At 37.0% G+C, this 25,606-nt stretch overlaps 2 protein-coding genes across 2 annotated transcripts; one reads left to right on the top strand and one right to left on the bottom strand.

Moving 5' to 3' along the window:
• The first annotated feature begins 1,401 nt into the window (after positions 1–1,401).
• LOC127435571 (coiled-coil domain-containing protein 33-like) lies at positions 1,402–14,783 on the top strand. Its single transcript, XM_051689120.1, has 11 exons — positions 1,402–1,525; positions 2,177–2,343; positions 2,450–2,513; positions 7,567–7,762; positions 11,735–11,823; positions 12,169–12,300; positions 12,421–12,514; positions 13,311–13,435; positions 13,539–13,628; positions 14,414–14,530; positions 14,665–14,783. Exons 1-11 carry the CDS (start codon positions 1,475–1,477, stop codon positions 14,725–14,727), a joined length of 1,188 nt encoding a protein of 395 aa, XP_051545080.1. The 5' UTR covers positions 1,402–1,474; the 3' UTR covers positions 14,728–14,783.
• Positions 14,784–14,837: 54 nt separating this feature from the next.
• Positions 14,838–24,842, bottom strand: LOC127435572 (stomatin-like protein 1). Its single transcript, XM_051689121.1, has 4 exons — positions 24,702–24,842; positions 21,426–21,636; positions 20,685–20,882; positions 14,838–15,695 (listed from the first exon to the last, which is right to left on the bottom strand). The coding sequence occupies exons 2-4, from the start codon at positions 21,634–21,636 to the stop codon at positions 15,673–15,675; spliced, it is 432 nt and encodes a 143-aa protein (XP_051545081.1). The 5' UTR covers positions 24,702–24,842; the 3' UTR covers positions 14,838–15,672.
• Between the last annotated feature and the right edge of the window lie 764 nt (positions 24,843–25,606).

A 25,606-nucleotide genomic window follows, 5' to 3' on the forward strand; every position in this document is an offset into this window, starting at 1 on the left:
TTTTCTCTCCAATTTGGAATGCCCAATTCCCACTACGTACTAGGTCCTCGTGTTGGCGCGGTTACTCACCTCAGTCTGGGTGGCGGAGGACAAGTCTCAGTTGCCTCCACTTCTTAGACAGTCAATCCGCGCATCTTATCACGTGGCTCGTTGTGCATGATACCGCGGAGACACCGCACGTGGAGGCTCATGCTGTTCTACGCGACGCACAACTTACCACGCACCCCACTGAGAGCGAGAACCACTAATCGCGACCACGAGGAGGTTACCCCATGTGACTCTACCCTCCCTAGCAACCTGGCCAATTTGGTTGCTTAGCAGACCTGACTGGAGTCAGTCAGCACACCCTGGATTCTAACTCGCAACTCCAGTGGTGGTAGTCAGCGTCAATACTCGCTGAGCTACCCAGGCCCTACATTTAAGACTTCTTTATGACCTTTATTATGATTGGCTAACTTCCTTATGTGAATTAAGAAATAATATTGATGAGCATTGATTGATTTATATATATATATATATATATATATATATATATATATATATATATATATATATATATATATACACACACACACACAAACACTGTATATATAATTGATATAATGATAGAATTTATGAAAGTTCTAACATCATAATTGCCACACATTCTTATTAACCTTTTATTGCAGCTTAGTTTCTCTATGATTGGGGTAGACCAGGAAGGGAACTTTGTATTGTGATCATTAGAGTGTATCTACATAGTAAATCAAACTCAGTTTCAAACTATGATATGTCCCCTTCATGGAAAACTGTTATCCTAATATTCAGAATTTATCTTTGTCAGATGATTGTCCAATGATTTATGGTGATTCTTAATGAATATTAATAAGGCGTTACCTTTGGCATGGGTCGAGGAACATATTGTATTTGGAAGCTGACAGGTGTCTTGCTGTGCGACAGCCGGATTCAGAATAAGGAACAAGCGCCTCACAGCATGAGCTCAGGTCATTAGCAATCACTGCTCATTTATCTCCTGCTGTAGACTCAAACCAGCATGCCTGAGTGTGGACTAGAGCCTTTTGATACAGATATATTGATTTAACACGGCTTGTCATGAAACAGGACAGCGCTCATTTTAGTCACAATGGATGAAAGCTAGAAAAGGAAATGGAAATGTGTAATTTTTTCAACGTTAAAATATTTTATACTATCCCACTGGCGTAACGCAAATCTTTGCCTCCCCCCTCTAGCCATGAAACAGATGAAAAATGATATTCAATTATATCTTTGAATGTACCATATATCTGTAAAACTTGCACATACACATGGATATTGTGTTGTGTCAGTCTAGCAGTTAGAAAAGTTGCTAGGCAGGATTTGTGTTGTGGTAACCCAGTATCAGGTTGCTAACAGTGCCAGAGCTGTCGCGTGGTCCGGCACATGCACTTGTCTTCTGCTATATATTCCTCATAAGAGCCCAGGACCTTCCAGACCAATGCAGAAACAACCACAGAACTATGAGAAACCACAGAATGAGCCAGCACAGGTAACTTGTTAACAGATAACTGCTGACCCGATGACCTTAGAACCATTGTTGGTCTTCTCTTATGATGGATTATGCCTGAACTGAGAAGAAATAGTGGTCCTTGTTCATTGAAATGAGAATGTAAACATAGGGTAGTGTTTGCATGAATGGAAGTTAAAGTTGGGTTTTGGACTTTTGTCCTATTTGCATTACATTGAAGAAAGAGTATTGTCCATAGTAACCATGCAGGACTGTGTTTGGCGATGAATTTACGTAAGACCTCCTTTCAGTGTTTCTTCCCATGAAACTCTCTGTGATTGAAGCTGAACCTTGTTCTGTCACATTTTGGAATTGATGTGCACATGTACTTTAGTATATTACTTTAGTGTATTTAGCACATTTTATTTAAAAAATGAAGAAGTATTACAGGCCAGTGACACGTTAAGTAAAAAAAAAAAAAAAAGCTTTATTTTTGCTTACTTGTAACTTAATGTTTTTACATATTTAACTTTACATTCTCAGCTTGATGTACTGCAGTATAGATGTAACAGATACATTATGTAATGTGCTATACACTTTACAGGACAGTTTGTTTGTTAAAATGGATTCTACTGCATTGTGTTAGGATCATGCTATTAAACGTGCTTTTTGATCTCTTTGTTTTTCTCACAGATGGAAAGGGATTCTTATGATTTGCCGTCACATGACGCTCTCTTCAAGATTCTCCCAGATTATCTTCACCTCCTTAAAAATCCCAAAAACAGGACAGAACATGCAGAAGAGAAAAAGTCAAACTCTCAGCTCAGTCAAACGTATGACGTGTACTCACCACACAGAAGGTAAAAGAGCTTTATATGAGGGTTACTGCAAATATTAATTACATTGCAGTGATATTTTAGACTTTTTGCTCTGTTCGTTCATTTGCTGTAAATGTTTCCTTTTTAGTCCCCCTATACCTGATTTAGAAGAGGATCCTCATGCAGCTGAAGTCACTGAACATCAAAATAAAGTGAGTATATATTATATGTGCTGCTTTCCCAGAATTTCCCAGAAATTCTTCTCCTAATTTTTTTTAATCTTTCATAATTTACTAACCCTCAAGTACCAACTTTCATTCGACCTTCTTTCTTCTGCATAGCACAAAAGGGGATGTTTTAATGAAGACAGCCCTCTGTTTATTCAATAAAACGGCAGTGGATAGTGCCTCACTTTATAGGGATAGTTCCCCCAAAAATGAAAATTCTCTCATAATTTTTTCTGCTGAACACAAACGAAGATTTGTAGAAGAATATTTCAGCTCTGTTGATCCATACAATAGAAGTGAATGGGTGCCAAAATTTTGAAGCTCCAAAAATCACATATGTCCGCACAAAAGTAATCCAGTGGTTTAATCCATGTCTTCAGAAGTGATTTAATAGGTGTGGGTAAAAAACAGATCAATATTTTAGTCCATTTTTACTATAAATTCTCCTCCCTGCTCAGTCAATCTCCACTTTAACTTTTACTTTCACATTCTTCTTTTGTTTTTGGCTATTTGCATTCTTCATACATATCGCCATTTACTGGGCTGGCAGGATAATTGATAGTAAAAAAGGACTTAAATACAGGCTTCTTTAACTTCTGTTAAGGTGTTTGTTTGGTGATATTTCTCCTGTTGACTGGTTGACACTAATGGTGGGTGTGGTTTGGATGTGACATGTTTACAATCGTGCTCACCAACTGAGGAGATTGTAACTAGCTAGGATAGTATCGTAACGTTAGAAATTGATAACTCTGAAGCCCTTCTCTCCAAAGTTGTTCAAAACTACACTTTTTTATGATACTCAATACAAACTTCACAAAGACAACCTGTTTCACAGCCAGCTAGTTAAAATGTAAGGCTATTTTAAAAACTTACTTAAGGCTATTTTATAAACACTTGCTTCATTTGCCTAGGATGCTTTAGTTCGTTCAGGAGAAAAAAAGTTTGCCTTCTTCCATTGGATGAATTAGGCTTTAGTCTCTCTTTTGAGAAGATCTGTCTCTCTCAAGGGGATCAGTCTCATCCTTTGCCAGGGGATTGTCTCTACTGCATGAATAGGTTAACAAGTACCCCAACCTTTTGTAGCACCTCCAAAGCAAGTCATAATCTTTACAGTGCCATAAACAGTAACTGCATGTTTGATGCATTGTAGTCCAATTTGATGAGTTTCGGTTAATTAGAGTGCTGGTTATGAATATTCACAGCACTATAGTGGAATTCAAAGGAAAAGCCTTCAAGACCCAACTCAAGGTGACCTGTAAATGTCTATAGTTCTCAGTCTCTGAAGCAATGATGGAATGGAAAGACCATATTGGCTTTTCTTTTCTCATCATCACAGAATCATCACAATGCACCCCACAGACAGAGAAAAAGAGAGAGAGTCCATATGTGTTTTTATAATGTGATTGTTTGGCGCAGCAGTGCAGACTTTGTGGGGGCAAATCTGGTGCAGTCTAAAGGGACCAATCTTTATTTCTTCCTCCTCATTCCCTCTTTCATTGGGTTCAGATGATTCCTCTTCATCCCCCCAACGGGCCCCCACATCTCATCACGACCATCATTCTCACCTTGCATGTGTGCCCTTTCAATTAAGCGCTCAATTTCTTTCAGACGACCCAAGGGAGGCACACGCACACTGGCCCAGATGGAATCGCCTAATCGGTCCCTCTACCTCCCCTCCCGTTTTTGCACACCCGACCCCCGACTTAACTGTCAGACGAACCCCCTCCCTACACAGTGACCCTGAATGATTGCACATGAAAGAGTAGAAAGCCTTACTCGCATGTTACATGGCATGTGACATACAACTAACACAATAGCACAGAAGGATGCCTGAAAGTGCGGTACATCCTACAATGCCCCTGGTGTGTTCTCTGTTTAGCAAATGTCTGATGTCACAATGCCATAGAACATTCAAAATAAAGGCATTGCACCAATGTATCGTCTGATTATTGTTTAAAAACACTTGATGATTAGGGCTGATTATTAGACAATAAAGTTAGGATTTATATTTCCTTTGAAGTTGTGTAATTAATTATGAGTGATTTGAAACAAGGTAGCATTAAAACAGCAGAACCACCAAAACTATCGGTATCGGCAGATTTTGTTCTAAATAATCGGATATCGGTATCGGCACACAGTTTTGTATCTGTGCATCCCTAATTGATAAACAAGTTATGCGAAAACTATGTTCCAAAAAGCAGGATTGTTACACTGTGCTGTGACTAATAATAGACTGATAAATCGGCTGATATTTGGCCATTTCGAGAGTAACGGTGTCGTTCAATAACCATGTCTTTTTGGTCGTTTAAAAGAAGTGTCATTTCCCACTTGTGTCAGTTCCAAAATTTACTGACTGCCTTGTCAACACAACAAATATTTTTTTAATAAACATTTTCTGGTTGTAAATATTGTAGATTTTGAGTAAATATTGTAAAAAATAAGTGTTAATTTAATTTCAGATATTTTGCGTAAATTTTATTTCCTATATTTTTATAAATTTATAAATAAAAGGGCTGTCAAAGTAAACATGTTGTTCAACGGTATCATTTTTAGCATTTACCGAATTCGATATCATTACAGTTTCTGCTTTCTAAAGATTGCTTTGGAACGGTGTCTATTATGAAAAGCGCTAAAAAAAAATTCTGAAAATGAAAATGTTTTTCTTCAGGTTTATACTTCTAACATAGCTGTAATATTGGGTAGAGGGGGCCAATCAGTAAACTTTAAAATATTCACTGTTTCAAAAGTATAACCTCTGGACATAAACAATATGTTAACAAATAGACCCGAACGTGACTGATGTGTCCATTTTCCATTTCCCTTTTTTATTTGTAACTAGTAGCACCAAATAAACATGCAAAAAAAAAAAAAAACTACTAAACTGTTTTTCTGCTGAACACAAACGAAGATTTTTAGAAGAATATTTCAGCTCTGTTGGTCCATACAATAGAAGTGAATGGGTGCCAAAATTTTGAAGCTCCAAAAATCACATATGTCCGCACAAAAGTACTAAATTGTGACATTTTAAATAATACCAAGCTATAGAAAGTCAGATTTTTTTAATCAAATTGTTTATTATGTTTCCAGGAGTGCTGGTTATTCATGTTTTTGAGACGTTATAGACATTACATCAGAAATTAGCATAATTAAATCTGATTCAAAGTAATGGTCAGCATCATCCGGTCACTGATAATCATGTTAAAATAAAATTATACATTATAAATTCTGAATCTATGTACTGATTACCACTGTCCCATATCTGCCAAACATGTTGAGTGGTCCAAACATCATCTGCAGCCTGAAACTGAACTGAAGTTTGGATTGAATTCACTTAGCTGCATAAAGAGTTATAGGATGCTCCCTTGCTCCCTATTTAATGGATGAATTAACCTCCAGTGTGCTGTCTGTCTTCACTGGTCTCAGAACAGTTTGAAATACACCTTATTTTCATCCTAACTTCATATAAAGTCTCTGAAAACCAAATTTTTCCGTTTTTGGATGAATCCATTGAGAATCAATGTGTTAATGCACAGTAAATATAGGATTTCTAAGGAAAAAAATGTGCTTAAGTACACATTAGTGTACATTCTGTTTAGCATTTCGTGATAAATTGCTCAAATTTTAAAAATTTCATATCGGATGAAATTTGAGACTCTAATCTTTTGACTCAAACATGTTTCAATGTAAAAACTTAATTAGGTTTCTTACCAGATTTAGTTTTGTTGGCGTTTCTCCCAAAGACAACCTCCATTGAGGTTTAACCCTTTACTGACAGCACAGAGTCTCCTGAACTGAGATCAGTCGGTTTCAAAGAATTTATATTGTGCGTTGCGTATAGTGAAGCCAAAATGCAATGTCCACGCATATGTATGCGGGGTCGCACATGGTTAAACAACTTTACAGCTCAAATTATACTCAAGTTTTAACAGAAGAATTAATGTAAGTGCTTTTATAAAATTATAAGCTTCACATTTCTGTTTAAACCCTCCAAACATCTGCCCCATTCATTTCCATTGTAAGTGCCCCAATGTAACCAAGATTTTAGCTTTTTTTTTTTTTTTTTTTAAGAAAAGGAGGGACGAGTCAAAATAATTTTCTGTGGTAATCAACAATATGCCACAAATGCTGTTGATTGAGCTTAACTTGTAATGAACCCGGAATATTACTTTAATATTTTTTTCACACAATATAAATGGGACTTTTGCATTAAAATGCTAATTTTAGGAAGGGGGGCCCTTGCAAGGGCATCGCCACAATATATTGGCCATCGGCCATTCTGTACAGTAAATATTATATCTGCAATGGCCATTAAAAACCCATATCAGTCCACCAAGAGCTAAGTCAGTATGATTCTAGCTCTGTCTAGATTATATAGCTTTATTAATAGGTGATATTGTGTCTGAATGTTTTGATCCAAGTCCAGCAGTTTCAGGATAGGCATTCTGCAAAAAAAAAAAAAAAAAAAAAAAAAAAGAAAAGAGAAAAATAAAAGCACCTTTCACTTGGCAGATTTCACCCTGTATACTTCCTCTGTGTACTCAGATCTGACTCAGGTCTCCCTTAGGCTACAGTCTAAAGATTGATTACATTGTACTGCTGCTATAGTGAAGCCATTACAGTATTGACAGTATGACCGGTTCTCCAGTATTAGCCCAACCACAATATTAAACGTGACAGTAGATCTCTCTTTCCCTGTAAAAGGGTTCAGACAGAGTAAAAAATGAATGTTAATTAGACAGACAGTCAGCCTCAGACGAATGCTGTATGAAAACAGGATTGCTGTGAATCCTGTTTTGGTTCTGTGAAGCCCACAACACTGAGCAGACACACGACTGAACATGTGTCTTTGATGCTCCCTAGTGGCAGCAAAGTGCAACTGCCATTCATGTAGAGTTAAGTATGTCATTGGTGGTGCTTCCTATTAAGGCAAACTCCAAAATGCATAGTGCTCCATATTCACATAGAAAGTAATATTTCACATTAAAAATCCATATTTGCAGGATTTTGTCAATTCTAAGTCTTTTCTTTAATTTTTTAGGAGTTGGAAAACTACCGTACAGCTATGCACAAGATGGCCGATGACATAATCGCACTGCGCTCTAAGGTGAGCGGTCTGGAGTCTGAGAACAGTCAGCTGCGGCGTGACCTCTCCCTGCATCAGAATCTGGGCCGCACCCTGCTTGATGACACCGATATTGACGTCATGACCAAGACTGAGATGGCTGACCAGATCGGTATAATTCCTCCCACTATAATCTCATTTAAGCATGTAAAGATAAGTTTAGGCTTTATTCTTCATGGCTGTGCACTTTACCACTTAACCTTACCTGATTAGCAGGTACAATTAATACTGCAATTCTCTCAGCTCTTTCAGAAAGGTGGTACCACCAACATTTTTTTGCGGGGACTCCCCCTTGATTTTCCCCAACGCTAAGATATTGGACAATAGGCGAAACGTTCAGAACATCTTCATTTCCGCAAAAACTTGGGTCGTCCCAGCTAATACGGGACAGTTGGCAACCCTATTACTGGCACAAGTCAAAAGAGCCCTCCCTAAATTAATTGTGATTCTCTTTGGCTTAGGTCTCTCCTTTAATGTAAGTCTATGGGATATATTTTTGGCCCACTTTATCATCTACCAAGAGCAAATTGTAATTTCAGTCGCTTAGAAATGTAATAGCACACCTCTCGTCAACAAACCACACAAATTCATGCATCATTCATGATGCAGTATGTTTAAAGACCCTAACAGTAAGTGTAAGCATTTGTTAGCTCGATTAGCAACTTAGCAAGCACCACTAGTTATTATACTGGTATTATAGAGAGACCAATGATGTACACGCATGTCAAAAGAGTTGAAGACACCAGTTTTGCTCACTTTAGGAAATGACTGTTGGAGTATCACATTTCATATTAAAGTTAAAAGTTCTCCTTCATTCTTTGCTAAACCTTACAGGTCTCATGTCCTTGTTGAGCTGTGCTGAGGATTGATAAAACCTCTCATTTAGCTAAGGGAATCTGATAAGCACTTACTGCCTTATCTGCTGAAGAACAGTGTGTGTCCCTCACACACATATACACACAAACACAAGGTTCCACTTAAAGGACATGTCAAAGACCTTTGAGTCCTTCAAAGCTAATGCTAATGCTAATTTCCTCTGCATGGCGAATGCATGCGTCTCTTTCAGGGGTTTAGATAGTTGTATGTTTTCTCCAAAAATATCTCCACAGTGTCATGGTCACAGCATTTGTTGATGTTTCTGCAGTCTGAATATCAGTTTAGCTCAGAATCCATAATTCAGCCATCTTTTCCAAATGTTTCATATAAATTCAGAGGTACTTTTCTACTTTTATGTTTTAATACCACATTTAACTCTGAAATTAAAATACTATACTGTACTGTACTTGGTATACTATGGGTGTTGAGGTAAAAATATAATGGTCCTTTTTGGACCTTAAAATAGTAAATGTGCTGAATGCAATTACTTTTGGAATAAAGGCTCTAAATGTAATAATAATAATAATAATAATAATTATATATATATATATATATATATATATATATATATATATATATATATATATATATATATATATATTAAATATACACTGTTCTTTTTAAGTTCACGCAGTACATTCAACTAACGTACTGTATAATTATAGAAATAACAGGCAAAGTCCACATTTCACATATTCTTTGCCACAAATTAGATTTGTGCAGTGGCCAAAAAAGAGCACTTCATAACCTTAAATATACAATATGGCAAGAACTGAGAAATGGATCTGTTAGAATAGCTACATAAATTAGATAGTTAATTGCTGCAATGTTATTTATATTTTAAAGCCTAGATCAGTGGTTGCTAAACTTTTTCTTACTACCCTTTTCAGATTTACTCTCTCGACACCAGGGAGGACTTTTGTCTGATTGTGTAAAGACACAATGAATAATGTAGAAATAATAGCAGCACATTGTTCGGAATAACATAAGGGTTAGTACATAACAGATTTTTCCATTTTTATGTGAACTACTCCTTTATCTGGTTGCTCCCTTTTTGAGCACAGACCTGACAAGGACATACAGTACCTAAAATAAAATTGTTGCAATTCATGAACACTGGTCTCTTTTGAAACTAGACACGTTGTTGTCTAAACGTGAGAATTAATTAAAGTCTTAAAGAAGATAGTTAGAAAAACTCAAATGTATTGTCAATTATTTGCAAATATATAGAAAAAAAAAGAAAACAATTTAAAAAAAAGCATTTACTATACTATACTATACAATACAATAATAAAATGAACTTTACCAACAGCGCTCTATATTAAACTATACTATATTTAACACTATACCATAAAAAATGCACTTTACTATACAGTGCTCTATACTATACTGTACTATACCATACCATACTGTACCGTAACATTATAAAAAGCACTTTACTAAATAGTGTTCTATATTATACTATACTATACAATAATAAAATGAACTTTACCAACAGTGCTCTATACCTAACTATACTAAACTATTATATACCATACTATTCTATACCATAATAAAATGCTCTAAACTATACTTTGCAATACTATACTATACAATAATAAAATGAACTTTACCAACAGGACTCTATAATCTACTATACTATACAATCCCATATCATACTATACCATACCATACTATACTGCAGGGGTCAGCAACCTCTTTGACATGGAGTGCCATTTTTTTATTTTCCTGGTCAATAGCTTTTCCTTATTACATCACGTGTTGTTCTGAAAGCAAATGATCAAATGAAACATGGAATGTAGGCTGTCATCCGTGCAGCCTGACTGCAGCAATGCAGGTGCATTTATTCGCGCAATTAACCAAACGTGAAGCGCTGCCGGCTCGTGATGCGTGAATGTCTTGTACGCGTTGCACGAGTCTGCTGGGTATGCTGCATTCTCGTCACATTTTAACTTTTTTAGCCTCCCATTCAGCTGATGAAAACACGCTGCATGATCATGAGGAAGGATTGCAATAAGATGTAGTTTGGGATGCAGATGCGTAATTTCATATGAATAAAATAGTCTCCTCCTCTCTCGCCGTTGCTGGCATGCCAGTGATTACCCCTCCGCATGCCAATGCTGGCACGCGTGCCATAGGTTGCCGACCCCTGCTATACTGTATTATTATAAAAAGCACTTTACTATAGTGTTCTATACTATACTTTGCTATACTACTCTACTATACTATACTATACAATAATAACATAAACTTTACCAACAGTGCTCTATACTGTACTATTCTATACCATCCCTTACCATACCATTATAAAAAGCACTTTACTATAGTGCTCTAAACTATACTATACTATACCATACAATAATAAAATGACTTTACCAACAGTGCTCTATACTAAACTATACTATACTGTACAATACTATACCATAATACATGCACTTTATTATACAGTGCTCTATACTATACCACTATAAAAATCACTTTACTATAGACTGTTCTGTACTATACTTTGCTATACTATACAATAATAAAATTAACTTTACCAACACTGTACTATACTGTGCTATAGTATATCATACTATACCATACCATACTATACTGCACCATTATAAAAAGCACTTTACTATAGTGTTATATACTATACTTTGGTATACTATACTAAACTATACAATAATAAAATGAAATTTACCAACAGGGCACTATGTTATATTGTACTGTACTATACTGTACTGTACTATACTATACTGTACTGTACCATACCATACCATACTGTACCATTATAAAAAGCACTTTACTATAGACTGTTCTATACTATACTATATTAAAATAAAATGCACTTTACTATACAGGGCTCTATACTATACTGTACACTATAGTGTTATAGTTGTTAAACTGTATTATAAATGGTTTGATAAAATGAATGCAGAATTATATAAATCAGTGTTCCTTGAGTACCACTAACGCAACATATTTTGGATGTCTCCTTTATCAAACACACCTGATTCTATTGATTAGCTCATTAGTAGAGTGCCCCTTGATCTGAATTGAGTGTCTCAAATAAGGGAGACATCCAAAATGTGAAGTGTTTGTAGTACTTGAGGACAGGATTGAGAAACAGTGATATAAAGGAAGCCAAGTCTTTTTCATGTTAATCTTTTATTGTTTGCTGGTTCAGTCAACACTCATTATTGTTGTATGGCACTTCCTGCAGCCACTCTGAAGTTCAAGCTGGCCAGTGAAAGCAGCGTGGCGGCTGCCCAAAAGGACAGAATACAACAGCTTCAGAATGAGCTTATCAGGGTGGGTCAAGTTCTTAATGAAACTCTTTTACCAAAGAAGCAGTGCTTAGAGACAATGTGTTTCCTCTTTGAAGCTCAAGGGGTCCATTTACTGGCATATATTTGTGATGTTTGCTGGAAGTAAGGATATGCTGTAGCAATAGCATTAATGGTTTCCTCTGAAGATCATTGATTGATTCAGGTTATTGAGTTTGTTTCCAGACCACGTGTTATAATGCTCTTTCCATTTGATAAACAGAAGCTGAAAATTATACAAAGCATATTAAACAGTACTCTCCCAATAATTGAGTTAACTCACTGTATTAATCCTGTGTGCAGTTTTAGTTCTTTATTGTGCTTATTGTAGAAGAGTGACATTGAGAAAGAGTTTGTCCAGCTTCAAAGAGCCCATCAGCAGCAGCAGGCCGTGTTAAAGAGATATCAGGCTGGTGGCAGGAAAATGATGGCACTGGAGGATACAGTTCGGCAACAGGAAAAGGTATTTAGCTATATTTAGCTTAGTTTTCTAACATTTTTGTCAAGTATTTTTTAAACATGAATAAACTGTGGATCGGCTGCCAGTACAAAAATCTGATTCTTTGATTAATTTATTGAGCAGGTCATTGAAAAGATGGAGAAAATAGTGGATACAAAACTGAAAGAGAGAAATCAAGAAAATTCAGAGAGGAAAAAAGCAGCAATGAAACATAAAGGTGTGTCTCTTCCACTGACTGAATATTATCACACACGCATTGGGTGAAATTACCTAATAAATTTCAGCAGTACACACACAAACATACACAAACACACTGTTATCTATTAGATTACAATATAACCACAGTGAAATCCAAAGGTCTGAGACCACATTGAAAATCTGGGATTTGTTTTTATTTTTTTTATCCCCTTTTCTCCCCAATTTTGGAATGCCCAATTCCCACTACTTAGTAAGTCCCCCGTGGTGGTGCGGTTACTCAGCTCAATCCTGGTGGTGGAGGACAAGTCTCAGTTGCCTCCGCTTCTGAGACCGTCAATCCACGCATCTTATCATGTGGTTCGTTGTGCATGACACCGCGGAGACTCGCAGCATGTGGAGGCTCATGCTACTCTCCGTGATCCACGCACAACTTACCATGCGCCCCATTGAGATCGAGAACCACTAATCGTGACCACGAGGAGGTTACCCATGTGACTCTACCCTCCCTAGCAACCGGGCCAATTTGGTTGCTTAGGAGAATGGGCTGGAGTCGCTCAGCACACCCTGGATTCGAACTCGCGACTCCAGGGGTGGTAGTCAGCGTCAATACTCGCTGAGCTACCCAGGCCCCGAAAAGCTGGGATTTAAAATCTTATTTAAACCTGGAAATAAGCAGTTTGTTTAATAAAAAAAAATTTATATCACATTTTTACCAATGTGCAGATGTAAAACATTCAAACTGACATGTATGTTAGACAATCAGGCCTGAGGTGTAAAGCTAATTTGGGAACAGCAGTTCTGCTGTGTTTGTACAGATGAAGAAGAACACAAGAGGAGAGAAATCGAGTCTGTGCTAGCATCAGAAAACTCTCGACTCAGACTGGAACTGGACAGGCTCCGTAATCAACCCCCTCCTATCATAATTCAACAACCTGTGCAGGTAAACATGGGACACCAGCTACAGCACATCTCAAACTCAAATGTACAGAGTGAGCGATACTCTATAAAACAGATGTGTTTTAATAATGTGTTTGTTTTCTCAGTCCCATCAGACTTTCTCAGCTAGTGAGAAGTTGGACTTATTAACTCAGTTGGCAAGAGCTGAAGGTCGAATCCAGACACTGGAACAACAGGTTTGCTTTTAATGCTGTCAGGAAGTCAAATGTGGGAATTTAGCTTGCATGCTGAAAGGGATAGTTATAAATAAATGAAGATTCTGTTATCATTTACACTCACTGTCATCAAACATCGCCATGGACTTTGATTGTATGGGAAAAAAGATGCAATGAAAGTAACATTCTAACATCTCCTTTTGTGTTCCAAGGTAGAAAGTCATGTGGGTATGGAAAAACGTAAGGGAGAGTAAATGATAACAAAATGACATTTTTTGGGATGAACCTTTAACATTAACAATAAGATGACAGTCAATATTTGCAGCATATAGAGTATTTGGAGTCACGAAAAATGTTAGAATTGTTTGTATTTGCATAGCTGTTGTTGGTATTCATGCACAAACTGGAAAAAGGCATAACAGTCAAACCAAAATATAACAGTTTGAAATTATGATTAGTGATAGACAGACCTTGTAAATTTTTGAGTACATATTATGCAAAATATGTTTTTCTATGTTGTTTAATGCCATTTTGAGTAATCTCATCTGCTTATATTATTTGTAATAACTGTATTATAACATGGCTCACTGGAATACTTGATTCTGATTGGTCCATTGCTGCATTTAGTGGTCATATATTTCCAAATAATGATCACTAATCTGTTTAATCTACCATCCCAGGCAATTTGTAAATATAGCTGCATTAAAAAATGCCACTGGGCGTTCTGCTCTCCTGATATAGACTGATTATCTATTTTTGTTTATTTTTATGTTTGTTTATTTTTCATTTGTGTGTGTCTGATTTAGCTTAAAGAGAACTCTAAACAATGGGGGAAGGAGAAACAAGAGATGTTGATCAGAGTCAGTGAATATGAACATGGATTTGCTCAAACATCAACCATGATTCTTCATGACCTTCCTGTTGTGAGTACACATTCTCACCCTCTCTTCCGCATGCATATATACAGTTCATTAAGTGTTTGATCTAGGACATAACTATGGAATACCCAATAGTTTCACCTATTGAAAAAGTCTTAATTTTTACATTTCCTCAATAGAAACGTGTGACCGATTCTGTGATGGGACGTGTACGACATAGACAATTGGAACCTCTGAAATGACCAAATGCCTCAACAGTGCATGTATTTAAAAGGAAAAATAAAAATCTAATTATGTATATTTTTTCTATTAATCAAACAACAATTGAAAAGAGAATTTTTTTCATTTTTTAATTCATTTATATCAGTTAATGCATCCAAAGCTTTACAGAATTGTTTAGAAATTTATTTTAGGGGGGGGCCTGGGTAGCTCAGTGGTAAAATGTGCTGGCTACCACCCCTGGAGTTCGCTAGCTTGCTAGTTCGAATCCCAGGGCGTGCTGAGTGACTCCAGCCAGGTCTGGGGTAACCTCCTCGTGGTCGCTATAATGTGGTTCGTTCTCGGTGGGGCGCGTGGTGAGTTGAGCGTGGTTGCTGCGGTGGATGGCGTGAAGCCTCCACACGCGCTATGTCCACGTGGCAACGCGCTCGACGAGCCACGTGATAAGATGCGCAGGTTGACGGACGCAGAGGCAACTGGGATTCGTCCTCTGCCACCCGGACTGTGGCGAATCACTACACGACCATGAGGACTTAAAAGCACATTGGGAATTGGGCATTCCAATTTGGGAGAAAATGAGAAAAATTTTTTTATTTTAGTCACCTTCATTAAAAGACCTCCATTTTCAGAAATTTAAAAGGTGTGTAAAACAAATATTCAGATTTATTTTAGCATGCTTCTGAAATAAATAGAACTCAAAAGTCTTTATAACAAGACACTGACATATGAGCTTTCTTGTTTGCCAGCTCTAAGGTCAGTGGTGTTTATCCAGTTCTGGCCCCTCAGAATCATTTCCTGTTTGAAGCTCTGGTCCTTCATTATTTCCTGTTTGAAGCTCTGGTCCTTCATTATTTCCTGTTTGAAGCTCTTATCTGCTTTTATGCAGTGGTTTGAAGGTTAGCATGATGGGCTTCTCAGGGAGTATAATCAGCTCAAATGTGCTCCTTACCTCCACATGCCTCTGCTTCTCAAACTTGAAGTTCTCCAGCATCTGTACAGATTAGAAAGAGAGCACAATAGAAAAAGGAGTACCACATCTAACACTAACCCTAACCATAACAACCCTAAAACCAGAGGGAAACGCACCTACAGTGCATACAACAAGAGACTAAGGGGCCAATCATACCGAACATGTTCTTGCAAAAAAAAAAAAATAAATAAAAAATAAAAGTAAATAGACACAGCGCAACAAATAACAGAACACAGGTGTCTGGAGAAATATTTTTCAAAGTTTTAGTACTTTTTAACTTGACAAAGCATCTAAAAAACATTGCAATCTTGCACAAGACACTAGGGTTTGTAAGGCAAAGGTGCCAGGAAGTCTGGACCCAGGGGGCACAACATCCTGAGAAAACAGAAGGAGGCCTGGAACAATCAAAATAATCTCTGAGAAAATCCCAAAATCACTTTAATTGAAAAGATTAACTGTTGTCTTTCCACATCTGTTCTCTCTTCTTCTCCTGTCCCTCAGCTCAGAATCACCTTAAAACATATGTAACAAATATCCAATTGTATGTACATAATGAATATGAGTATACATGTACATATCATTCATATCATTCTCAGTGCGACTGGTTCACTGGTCTTAGTACCACAACTTTAGAATACGATAACACAGTTTTGAGAATTCACAGAAATTCTCACCATTACTGGGGGCATGCCTCTCACCTTGATTTTACATCTAAATTACCTCTCACCTTGATTTTACATCTAAATTACCTCCTGTATGCAGATGAGTGACCCCAGGGCTTCCAAACCACCCCCATTCACACACTGTGGACACATTTTTTAGAGAACTGCCCAAATAAAATAAAAAAAGACTCCAATTATTCATAAATAGTATTGTGTGTGTTCAGAATTTTATAAACAGAATAAAAAAAAAAAAAGAAAAACCTTTTTTTGTCATAAATTTATAAGCATGTAATTCTGGTTCTGTTCACTCTACCTCACTTTGAAAAGTCTCATTTTATTCCACTAAGTGGCAGAAACCACTAGAAAATGTTTTTTTCTTTATCACATTCCATCACAATATACAGATCTGAAATGTAGGTGGCGCTCTAACGCATTTTAGCCCTCACAGATATGCTCGTCCATAGACATTCAGTCTAATTTTCAGTTCAATCACCACCCTTGTTGTTTCACTGAGTGGCAAGCAAGCTCACAGACAAGTAAACAATGGCTCATTTTTTTAGAGACAATCCCAGGAGATCAGCAGTTACAGAAACACTCAAACCAGCCCGTCTGGCACCAACAATCATCCATGTGATTATCTAATCAGCCAATCGTGTGGCAGCAGTGCAGTGCGTAAAATCATGCAGATATGGATCAGGAGCTTCAGTTAATGTTCACATCAACCATCAGAATGGGGAAAATGTGATCTCAGTGATTTGGACCATGGCATGAATGTTGGTGCCAGATGGGCTGGTTTGAGTATTTCTGTAACTGCTGATCTCCTGGGATTTTCATGCACAAGTCTCTAGAATTTACTCAGAATGGTGCAAAAAACAAAAAACATCCAGTGAGCAGCAGTTCTGCAGACGGAAACTCCTTGTTGATGAGAGAGATCAACAGAGAATGGCCAGACTGGTTCGAACTTACAAAGTCTACGGTAACTCAGATAACTGTTCTGTACAATTGTGGTGAGAAGAATATAATCTCAGAATGCTATTCTGAGATGCGGGTTGGTGCTGTTTTGGCGGCACGAGGGGGACCTACACAATATTAGGCAGGTGGTTTTAATGTTGTGGCTGATCAGTGTATGTAGATTGATGCTTCTGATCTTCTACAATAAAGAATCCTACTGAAGCTTCATCCAATTCTCCTGGTCGATCTCACTGAGCATTTCCAACACAAGTAACTGAGAATTTAAAGGGACCCAAAAAGAGTGTTGCATTTGCTTATTCAAGTAAACAAAAATATGTCTGTATGAATGGTAGAGCTGCAGTGTGAGAAGTGCCAATGGTGGAATAACCTTGAAACATTTTCTCTATAAACAGCTGTGCGTACGGTCCAAGGACAGCAAAAGTGAGGGGTCAAATGCAGAGAGAAATGTAGCCTTGTATAACAAGGTAAAGAATTAAACCACAAACATAAACCTCAAGGCTGATGATAATTGTGTGTGTGCATCAAAGTAATAATCCAAGAATTCATTGGATAATAATTTTATTACAAAATTTATTTCTGTAATGTCAAAACAGTACAGATCAAAACTGTTTGTGATTAAAGGGGTCTATTTTAAAGTTACAAAGAGAAAAATCTGATGAGTCAGTCATAAATAGATTTTGAAAAGTACAAAAAATATATTGTGTAAATAAGTTAAACGCTCGAGTCACACAACAGTCCACACTATTATAAATAGATCAATGACCAATGACAAACACCACCGAAACAACAAAGAATTAAAATGAAAATTACAATTTTTTTTCATTGATTAAAAGAAAAACTGTATTGAAATGTGCAATCTTGCAAACATGCACAGGTGTAAACCATAAAGAGATAGTTCAGCTAAAAATAAAATTCTGTCAGCATTTTCTCATCCTCATATTGTTCCAGACCTGTGCGACTTTATCAATGGAACACACACACACACACACAAAAAGGAGAAATGTTAAGAACCGACAGCCTCAGTCTCCATTCACTTTCACTCATCTTTTTTCCATACAACGAAAGTAATATGGCTTTGGAGCAACATGATGACAGAAATTTAGTTTTTGGGTAAACTATCCCTATAAATACACTGGTGGCCAAAAGTTTGGAATAAAGTACAGATTTTGCTGTTTCGGAAGGAAATTGGTACTTTAATAAAGTGGCATTCAGCTGATCACAAAGCATAGTCAGGACATTACTGATGCAAAAAACAGCACCATCACTATTTGAAAAAAGTCATTTTTTATCAAATCTAGACAGGCCCCATTTCCAGCAGCCATCACTCCAACACCTTATCCTTGAGTAATCATGCTAAATTGTTAATTTGTACTAGAAAATCACTTGCCATTATATCAAACACAGTTGAAAGCTATTTGGTTCATTAAATGAAGCTTAACATTGTCTTTGTGTTTGTTTTTGAGTTGCCACAGTATGCAATAGACTGGCATGTCTTAAGGTCAATATTAGGTCAAAAATGGCAAAAAAGAAACAGCTTTCTCTAGAAACTCGTCAGTCAATCATTGTTTTGAGGAATGAAGGCTATACGATGCTTGAAATTGTCAAAAAAAAAAACCTGAAGATTTCATACAAAGGTGTACACTACAGCCTACAAAGACAAAGGACAACTGGCTCTAACAAGGACAGAAAGAGATGTGGAAGGCCAGATGTACAACTAAACAAGAGGATAAGTACATCAGAGTCTCTAGTTTGAGAAATAGACGCCTCACATGTCCTCAGCTGACAGCTTCATTGAATTCTACCCGCTCAACACCAGTTTCATGTACAACAGTAAAGAGAAGACTCAGGGGTGCAGGCCTTATGGGAAGAATTGCAAAGAATAAGCCACTTTTGAAACAGAAAAACAAAAAGAAAAGTTTAGAGTGGGCAAAGAAACACAGACATTGGACAACAGGTAATTGGAAAAGAGTGTTATGGATCTAAACCCCATTGAGCTTTTGTGGGATCAGCTAGACTGTAAGGTGCGTGAGAAGTGCCCGACAAGACAGCCACATCTATGTCAAGTGCTACAGGAAGTGTGGGGTGAAATGTCACCTGAGTATCTGGACCAACTGACAGCTAGAATGTCAAGGATCTGCAAAGATGTGGTTGCTGCATGTGGAGGATTTTTTGATGAAAACTCTTTGAAGTAGTTGAAGAAGTTCTGAAAATTTTTTCAAATTGTAATAGTAATTTTTCATGTTATTAATGTCCTGACTATAGATTGTGATCAGTTGAATGCAACTTTGGTGAATAAAAGTACCAATTTCTTTCCATAAGAGCAAAATCTGTACATTGTTCCAAACTTTAGGCTGCCAGTGTATATATTTTAACCTTGATTAAATGAAATCATTATAAACCATTTTATCCCTTCATTTTGATTTGAGTAGTTTGATGAGTGTTTCCAGCCTCATGACAGTGTTCAAATCCCCCTGAACTCTCAGTCTGCCACTGCTGTAGGCAACAAACGGCCGCAAGTCATCCCGGAACATGGCCAACAGATCCTGCTCGCTCATGCACAGAAAAACATTCAGCTCTCTCGAAAGGACACCCGCACCACATGTCCCACGACATGAACACAGAGACAAAAATGCTGAGCAAGCATTCAGGGGATTTTTCTATAATGCATAAAACAGTCTAGAGACAATCCCCAATTAAAGCAATCCAAGACTAGTTAAGTTAATAATTGTTTATTAATTTTCATTGTACTGTAATTATATACAGTGGGGTCCAAAAAAAACTAGTGAAAATGTTTCTATTTAGCATTTTTCTAATTAAATGTTCAGTCATGAAACTCTACATGGTGCAAAGCTGATAGGTCATTTGACATGTGCTCTGTTAAGCCAATCCATATGCGTACTTTCTCATTTTCTCATTTCTCATTAACTGTAACTTGCACTAACATTAACTTGCCCGAGTTGTTTGCAAGCAAAACAACACTGCAGCGTGCTACAAAAGTTATCTCTGAAGCACACTGGGGGTTAAGTTATTCACTAAATAGGGAGCAAGGGAGCATCGTATAGCTTTCTATGAAGCTAAGTGCATTCAATCCTAACTTCCGATCAAAAGTTCAGTTTCAGGCTGCAGATAATGTTTGAACCATAACTTTTCTTTGTTACACATTTGTAAAAATCCTTAAACTTTCTGTTTTTGTCCAGGTTTAAATGGGATTTTAAAATGGGTCAGAACAAAATCAGGAAAATATGTGTGCCGAACTTAAACTAGTATTCCCCACATGAGCAACATGATTGGTTAGCATCTCATAACTTATACAATTTAAAAAATGTAATTTAGTGAGCATCTTATTAATTACCATTGGTAAGCAGATCTTTATTACCTTGTGACAGATACACATAGTAGTTGCTGGCCTGTCCAGAGTCAGTGGTGATCTGAAAGTGATAACAGGCTCCCACTTGATTGACCAGCTCCTCTGACAACACTGATCTGACTGCAGACAGCAGTTCATCCACACTGCTACAACACACAGCTGCACCTGCGGCTGAATTCAGCTCACTGGTGAAACTCACAGTATCTGCTGGGGAACCACAAAAGCCTCTTTTTATTAGAGTCTACAGTTCAAATTATTATTATTATTATTGTTGTCAAATTAGAGTAAGGATCTACTGATTCATCTATTAATTATAACTGTTATTTACCACATTGAAAATCTGGAATTTTTTCCCCTATAAAACTGGTAATAAGCAAAATATTTAAGATTAAAAAAAATAAATAATTATGATATAACATTTCTAGGTAGAATTTCTAGGTCACAAAGTATGTTACAAATTTAAGACACTGACCATATTAACTTTTATTGAAGCACACAAGATACTATTTGGAACATCCTCAAATCATGCTGGATAACATGAATCATCAGGTTTTAACAAATTTGTGGAGTCCACATCAGTTAAATTCAACTTGTTATGCTAATAATAATAATAATACAAATAAAATAATGCATAACAAAAGCATTTTCATTAGTGGTCTCAGATGTTTGTATCCCACTGTATCTTTTATTCTGATCTTTTTTTAATCTATTTAAAATTATGGGTGTTCATAAACAGACTCCAAATATCACCTTTGCTGGTTTGAGATGCAGCTGTCTGGCTCAGGAAATGCGTGGTGAGCTGCTGTATGAGCCCAGTGAGACCTTCCAGTCCTGGAAAAGAGGGGGGCATAATAAAGGGCCTCGAGTGGCCCCTATCTGGATCCTGGAGCACACCTTCCAGGATCAGCTCTACCCGGTCCACCTCCAGCCCCCACGGCTTTGTCATCTCATTCATGTCCATCTGCACCACACAAGTGTCATCAATGCAAAATCTTATGTTTACAGGCTAATATCACTCGATCTGAAAGTTTGGGTCCTATTTAAAGAATCTCTATTAAATTCCTTTCCAAATCATGGATCAGTCTAATCTAAAACAACAGGCCCTGCAATGGGTGAATCTAAAAAAAATTAAAAAAAATAATTACAGTTGAAGTCAGAAGTTTACATACACCTTAGCCAAATACATTCAAACTCAGTTTTTCAAAAGTCCTGGCATTTAACAATAGAATTAGGTCAGTTAGGAATGTGAAATGTCAGAATAATAGTAAAGAGAATTATTTATTTCAGATTTTATTTATTTCGTCACATTCCCAGTGGGTCAGAAGTTTACATACACTTTGTTAGTATTCGGTAGCATTGCCTTTAAATTGTTTAACTTGGGTCAAACATTTTGGGTAGCCTTCCACAATAAGTTGCTGGAATTTTGGCCCATTCCAGACAGAACTGGTCCAGGAGTCAGGTTTGTAGGCCTCCTTGCTCACACACACTTTTTCAGTTCTGCCCACAAATTTTCTATCGGATTGAGGTCAGAGCTTTGTGATGGCCACTTCAATACCTTGACTCTGTTGTCCTTAAGCCATTTTGCCACAACTTTGGAGGTATGCTTGGGGTCATTGTCCATTTGGAAGACCCATTTGCGACCAAGCTTTAACTTCATAGCTGATGTCTTGAGATGTTGCTTCAATATTTCCACATAATTTTCCTTCCTCTTGATGCCATCTATTTTTTGAAGTGCACTAGTCTCTCCTGCAGCAAAGCACCCCCACAACATGATGCTGACACCCCCATGCTTCATGGATGGGATGGTGTTCTTCGGCTTGCAAGCCTCACCCTTTTTTCCTCCAAACATAACAATGGTCATTATGGCCAAAAAGTTCCATTTTTTTTCATCAGACCAAAGGAAATATCTCCAAAAAGTAAGATCTTTGCCCCATGTGCACTTGCAAACTGTAGTCTGGCTTTTTTTATGGTGGTTTTGGAGCACTGGCTTCTTCCTTGATGAGCAGACTTTCAGATTATGTTGATATAGTTTATGTCGATATAGACTCATTTTACTGTGGATATAGATACTTGTCTTCCCGTTTCCTCCAGCATCTTCACAAGATCCTTTGCTGTTGTTCTGGAATTGATTTGCACTTTTCGCACCAAACTACGTTCATCTCTCGGAGACAGAATGCATCCCCTTCCTGAGCGGTATGATGGCTGCGTGGTCCCATGGTGTTTATACTTGCATACTATTGTTTGTACAGATAAACGTGGTACCTTAAGGTGTTTGGAAATTGCTCCCAAGAATAAACCAGACTTGTGGAGGTCCACATTTTTTTTTTCTTAGGTCTTGGCTGATTTCTTTTAATTTTCCCATGATGTCAAGCAAAGAGGCACTGAGTTTGAAGGTAGGCCTTAAAATACATCCACAGGTACACCTGCAAGCTGCTTAAAGGCAAAGTTAACTTAGTGAATGTAAACTTCTGACCCACTGGAACTGTGATATAGTCAATTAAAAGTGTTACAATCTGTCTGTAAACAACTGTTGGAAACATTAATTGTGTCATGCACAAAGTAGACATCTTAAATTACTTGCCAAATCTATAGTTTGCTAATATGAAATCTGTGGAGTGGTTAAAAAGTGAGTTTTAATGACTTAAACCTAAGTGTACATAAACTTCTGACTTCAACTGTATGTGCTTAATTGTCATGAATATAAATGCATCAAAATCTTTTAAATATAATTTATAATTTCTTCCTTTTGATATTGGGGTGAAATAGGACCTGGGCATGTTCTTGACAGGTTTTCTGAGATTCACTCTTACATTAAATTCTATATATTTTTGTTAACCCTTTAAGCTCTGAAGGTGTTTTTAAAGATTTCAAGTGTTTCAAGGGTCAAGTGTTTCGTTTCATTTTAAAGAAAACTTTTCAAATTTAATGATACAGATTATGATAAATTATGAGACTCTCAGACTAAGAAACTGCTGAAAAATAACAAAACAATTTGAGCCAAAAATTTACTTTTTCTCTTTTGTTTCTAATTTGACATTATATCTCTGGGTGTAAATAAGGTAGTTCCGAAATATTCATGTCACCTGTAACTGAGTAATATTTTGTGTTAATACGTCAAAGACAATATTACAAAATAATTTATCCTAGTGTCCAAAAACATCTCCAAACAAATAAAACATAATAATTGTACATAAGAACTAATAACATATGCAAATAAAACAATGACTAAAGGTATGCTCTCTTTTCAAAGCATGCAGGCATGAGTAACGAGATTTAATTTAGTTCCATTCTGTGTCATTTGAGTCATCATTGAGTCTGTCATGTACTTGGTGCCATCTCCTGGTGCCCATATGTAATTGGAGTGAACGATCCTCTCTTCTCATATTTGGATGACTTTCACATCTGGTTGCAGCAATCTGAATCCTAATACGATTGGTTTAGTGTTCCATGACGCTGGATAACACACTATATCATCCAGTCAAGCTAACATGTTTTAAGCCAGATAGCACATTATGTGCTTCGTGTGGATTATCTAAAAATCTATACATCTGATTACGTTGTGTGTGGGCTCGTATTAAAGATAACTGCCTCCTCTAAGTAATGACGTGATACTTTATGTTCTGTTTATTTTTCATGAAGTTATAATCTATACTTTTGTCTGTGAGTAAAACTGGTTTGAGAATGCTGGTTGTATTCTCCTCTTTGAGAGCTTTCCAATTACATATGACACATGACTATTTGATCAGTTTGATGTTTTTACTGATTACAATAATATGTGCAGTGCAAAATTATTTACACTTCTGATTTGTCTGCAAATTTCAAAGCACTTGTTCAGTTTTGGTCATAATGCCTGTATGCATTGTAAAGTACATCTTCTAAGCTTTAAAACAATACTTATTTTGTGTTTGTCAAGACTGTAGTTATTAATATTTTGATCATTTTTTTTCTCTGCGGGCCCGCCGGCCTACAGTATGTGGTACTGCACTGCTTAGTGCTGTACTTGTACACAAATCTGTTGTCTCTCACCCGAGATGCTCCCAAAGTTTGGCTCTCTCTGTTTGTATCTCTCTCAGTGTCTTTTTGCTCAGCAACTGCATCATGGCATTCTGCGTGGTGAGACGGGTGGAGGCGTTTACATCCTGCACGGCCACCACTGACATCACTGGATTCCAGATCCGGAACTGGATATCTGCTCCAACTGACACCAGACCACCATCTTTAGTGGCCACCTATTATGGTAGAAAGATTGCAGAGATCTAGAAATACTTTACATAATGCTAAAGTAGTCTTATGTTAGTATAAAAGACCTTGTAGTCAAACTCTTAATTGTCATTGTACAAGTAAAACAAGACTATTTGAACTGATTAATTGGATTGTACCTTGCATGGTGGTATGTTAAAGGCCCTTGTCCAGAGGTCCACCTTCTACCACTGATCAATCAAGGGTAAAACCAGAACTACTCCTGGACCTTTAGGAGTACAGACCCGACCCAGACGAAACACAACAATCCTTTCATAGTTTGGTACAACCTGAATATAACACTGCATTCAACACTGTCCAAACAAGACAACTAGAAACGGACTAAAACTCTCCAAATGATGTACATGGTACTGATCTGAACAAACCACCCAGATATGGGAAAAGTTAAGAATGTGACTAGAAAAACCAGGAGCATTACAATCAGATTGCAAATTTTATCTGAAATTAAGTGAAATTAAAAGAATGTATAACTATTTATTTGACATTAAGCAGACCAGTAGACCTACTGAAAAAAGTCAAATGTGAGAGTCAATAAAGCAGACAGGAGTAAATTCTAAATACTCACATTTTGCATTACAGTGTTCCGATTACAATGTAATTACTGAGCAATATTAATGAACAACAAGTTCTTAATATGTGATTATTTTGTTGAGCTCCCTGTAATCCAACTT

Source organism: Myxocyprinus asiaticus, chromosome 46 (genome assembly GCF_019703515.2).
Source record: "Myxocyprinus asiaticus isolate MX2 ecotype Aquarium Trade chromosome 46, UBuf_Myxa_2, whole genome shotgun sequence".
Classification (NCBI taxonomy): domain Eukaryota; kingdom Metazoa; phylum Chordata; class Actinopteri; order Cypriniformes; family Catostomidae; genus Myxocyprinus; species Myxocyprinus asiaticus.